This window comes from Lactuca saligna, chromosome 2 (assembly GCF_052625555.1).
Source record: "Lactuca saligna cultivar CGN05327 chromosome 2, ASM5262555v1, whole genome shotgun sequence".
Taxonomy (NCBI): Eukaryota; Viridiplantae; Streptophyta; class Magnoliopsida; order Asterales; family Asteraceae; genus Lactuca; species Lactuca saligna.
In genome coordinates this window covers 162,673,095-162,676,661 of record NC_136418.1, presented here as the reverse complement: position 1 = coordinate 162,676,661, position 3,567 = coordinate 162,673,095, and the positions used below count along the sequence as shown (strand labels likewise).

At 36.4% G+C, this 3,567-nt stretch overlaps 1 protein-coding gene across 1 annotated transcript; it reads left to right on the top strand.

The window, feature by feature from the left end:
• The first annotated feature begins 974 nt into the window (after window positions 1-974).
• LOC145032482 (F-box/kelch-repeat protein At1g55270-like) lies at window positions 975-3,567 on the top strand. Its single transcript, XM_078981305.1, has 2 exons — window positions 975-1,402; window positions 1,983-3,567. Exons 1-2 carry the CDS (start codon window positions 1,331-1,333, stop codon window positions 3,231-3,233), a joined length of 1,323 nt encoding a protein of 440 aa, XP_078837431.1. The 5' UTR covers window positions 975-1,330; the 3' UTR covers window positions 3,234-3,567.

Here is a 3,567-nt window from a genome sequence, read left to right as displayed (position 1 = left end):
TATAATGCAAAGAAGAGTATTAACAGCATAAACATGTCAAAATGAATTTAACATGTATTAAATTTAATTACCCAATTTATAAGCTTATATCGTAGTTAACCAGCTAATTAGATTGATGAAAAAATTTATAAATTCATCATTATAGTTGTTCATCACGGAGTAAAATAAGAAAATTATGACAAGCCTAGATAACCTTGTTTAATATGTAAAATTAAATATATGCATAAATTAATTAGGTGATTATCTCATAGAATTATAAATTATGCAGGTTAAATTAATCACACAAAGTTGTCAACCTTTTAGCATTGAGTAATTTAATGAAATAAGTCACAATAATTGGCAAAAAAGTCAGAATAATAAAAAACCCTTAAAATGCGAAATGTAATAAAAAGTTCAAAACATATTTACACAATCATTCACATTTTGCGGTTTGACCTAATCACTACAACAATGTTGGCTTTTATTATTTAATAATGAAAACATTTTCTTAAAGTTAAAGTTCAATATGGATTACTACCAAAAATAATAAGTGAAATCATAATCGCAATATATAAATAAATAGATAATATAATCTAAAAGTTTACAAAAGGTATTTAAAAATATAACTTCCGTTTTTTTAACCAAACTATAACTGATTTAAAAGTAGAACCGTTACAGACCATATTACCTTTTCACCATCCCCCAAATCATGACATTTGTTATTTTTATTATGGAAATATTAACTACATGAATTAGTTATCACTACATGGAATAATAACCGAATAATATATGCAATTTATTTTTGGTAAAAAAATAAGTATTTATTAGAAGAACCTTAACATTAGTTGACCAACCAAGTTGAATTTTTTTTACTTTAGAAGTCTACAATCCATCAACTAATCACTACAATTTCTATTCTTTATTATTTTCTTCATTTCTTGATTAATAAATTCGAATTCATTGAATTGAATGTTCTATAACCTAACATCATTAACAACAAATCAAACACGGGTCCAGCTAGGATTTCTCAGTTCATCAAAATAGTCTACTCCTCTCGCGTTTTTCAATCTTTGCTTCAAATCTGTCAAGTTTGAAGTTGAAGCACCAACACACTCTCTTCTCAGTTCTCTCTTCGCATTTTTTTGTATACAATTACTGAAAAGGTTTCGGGTTTATCATATTTCTTTCTCGAATATTGTAATCCTGGGATCAGATTTCTAGATTGCTGGTCTCGCCCTTTTCTCTTGATCTAAGATACGTACTACTCCGACATCTTTACTTATTTGATTTGCGTGTTCGTATCCGAAGAAAAATTATTTAATCGCATGAAATTACTGCAATTGTGAGTTGGATGGCTCAATTATCTGAACCCGAACGGTCTCCCAATGTTCAACAAAGGGGTTTTCGACTTCAAGCTCCCCTGGTGAGTCCCGCTTCTTCTTTGACTTCTTCTTGCTTACAGCTTCTGTGTCTCGCGAGGATTTAGATGACGACACCCAGATGAAACGAACATTTTTTCAGGAATTGTTGACATTACATGTAAAATAGGTCGTCTGACTTCTCTCTTTACAGAATCATTTTGTTCCTGAGCTGTATTTATAGATATCCAGATGAAATCGAATAGAATTTTCAAGAAATCCTGACATTACTCATTACTCATGGTGTGGGTTTTGTCTCTTTAAACTCAATTGTGGGGGATTTTGTTTTCATCAGAATTTGGGGATAAAAAGCTTATATCAAATGTAATTTGTTTTTGGATTTCTTGAGCATACCTATCTCCGCTCTACCTGATGTCTGTTTCTGTAGCTATGTGTACGATCTATCAGCCTGGTTTCGAATGTAAAAGCTTCAGTTTTGTTGTTTTGTTACCATCGCTACATGTTTGTCAGCGAAGACATCAGACTTTAGGTCTTTTTCATAAATCATCAATTAGGCTCTATTCTTGATGCTGTTTGTTAAATCTGCCGAATTAATTTGGTTACTAACATCGAGAAATGATTCAGGTGGAGTCCGTTTCATGCTACTGTAGAGTCGACGCAGGCTTAAAAACAGTAGCAGGTGCCAGAAAATTTGTCCCCGGATCAAAACTCTGCATCCAACCCGACATCAACCCACGAGCACACAAGTCCAAAAACAGTCGCAGGGAAAGAACCAGGGTCCAACCCCCTCTCCTCCCTGGTCTCCCAGACGACCTAGCCATCGCGTGCCTAATCCGGGTCCCACGAGCCGAACACAACAAGCTCCGATTAGTCTGCAAAAGATGGTTCAGACTCCTCTCAGGTAACTACTTCTATTCCCTTAGGAAAAGCTTAGGAATGGCAGAAGAATGGGTGTATGTGTTCAAAAGAGATCGTGATGGGCGTATTTCTTGGCATGCATTCGACCCCACCTACCAACTATGGCAGCCCCTGCCACCTGTCCCGGTGGAATACGGGTCGGCCCTCGGGTTCGGTTGTGCGGTTCTTAGCGGGTGTCATCTTTATCTATTCGGTGGTAAAGACCCGATTAAGGGTTCCATGAGACGTGTTGTGTTCTATAGTGCAAGAACAAATAAATGGCATAGAGCTCCCGATATGCTTAGAAAAAGACAGTTTTTTGGAGCTTGTGTGATAAACAACTGTCTTTATGTAGCGGGAGGTGAATGTGAGGGGATTCATAGGACGCTTAGGTCAGCAGAAGTTTATGATCCGAATAAACACAGATGGAACTTTATATCGGATATGAGCACTGCTATGGTGCCATTTATAGGTGTGGTTCATAACGGGAAGTGGTTCTTGAAGGGGATCGGGGCCCACCGGGAGGTTTTGAGTGAAGCGTATACCCCGGAATCGAATACATGGGAGTCTGTCACGAATGGGATGATTGGTGGTTGGCGGAACCCTAGTATTTCCATGAATGGAAAGCTTTACGCTTTGGATTGTCGCGATGGGTGTAAGATTAGGGTTTATGAAGAGGATTCGAATTCTTGGAAAAGGTTTATTGATAGTAAGGTTCATTTAGGGAGTTCGCGTGCTTTGGAGGCTGCAGCTCTTGTTTCTTTGAATGGGAAGTTGTGTATTATTAGAAATAATATGAGTATTAGTTTGGTTGATATTTTGAGCCCTGATAAGCAAGTGGAGAGTAATCCTTACCTTTGGGAGAATATTGCTGGAAAAGGTCAGATGAAAACATTGCTCACGAATATTTGGTCAAGTTTATCAGGTAGAAATAGTCTCAAGACCCACATTGTGCATTGTCAAGTGCTTCAAGCATGAAGAAACGTGTTTTCTGTTTTGTGATCATGTTTTAGCAGTTGATTCAACGGCTGCAAATAAGAACCACAAAGAGGAAAGCGAAGATAGGGCATGGTGGTAATTGCAAACTCAGAGATAAGTTAGGTCTTGTACAAATGGTGAGAAAGCAAGAAACTTTGAACTAATTTTGAGACTGTTTTGCCCTTTTCAGATATTGGTAGCATATTTATGAAATGAACTTCGTGTTGTTGATTACAGATTTTTGACTTTCTAGTCTCGTAATTGTCATCTATGTAAATTCTGACGAGTGACAAGTGACATTTAAGACCATGATAAAAAGTTATATTATTGTCAA

Bases quoted from the DNA above. Each gene is read 5' to 3' on its own strand.
- LOC145032482 (XM_078981305.1), top strand. From the start codon at position 1,331: ATGGCTCAATTATCTGAACCCGAACGGTCTCCCAATGTTCAACAAAGG. The intron at 1,403-1,982 runs GTGAGTCCCGCT...GAAATGATTCAG, and splicing joins TTCGACTTCAAGCTCCCCTG to GTGGAGTCCGTTTCATGCTA.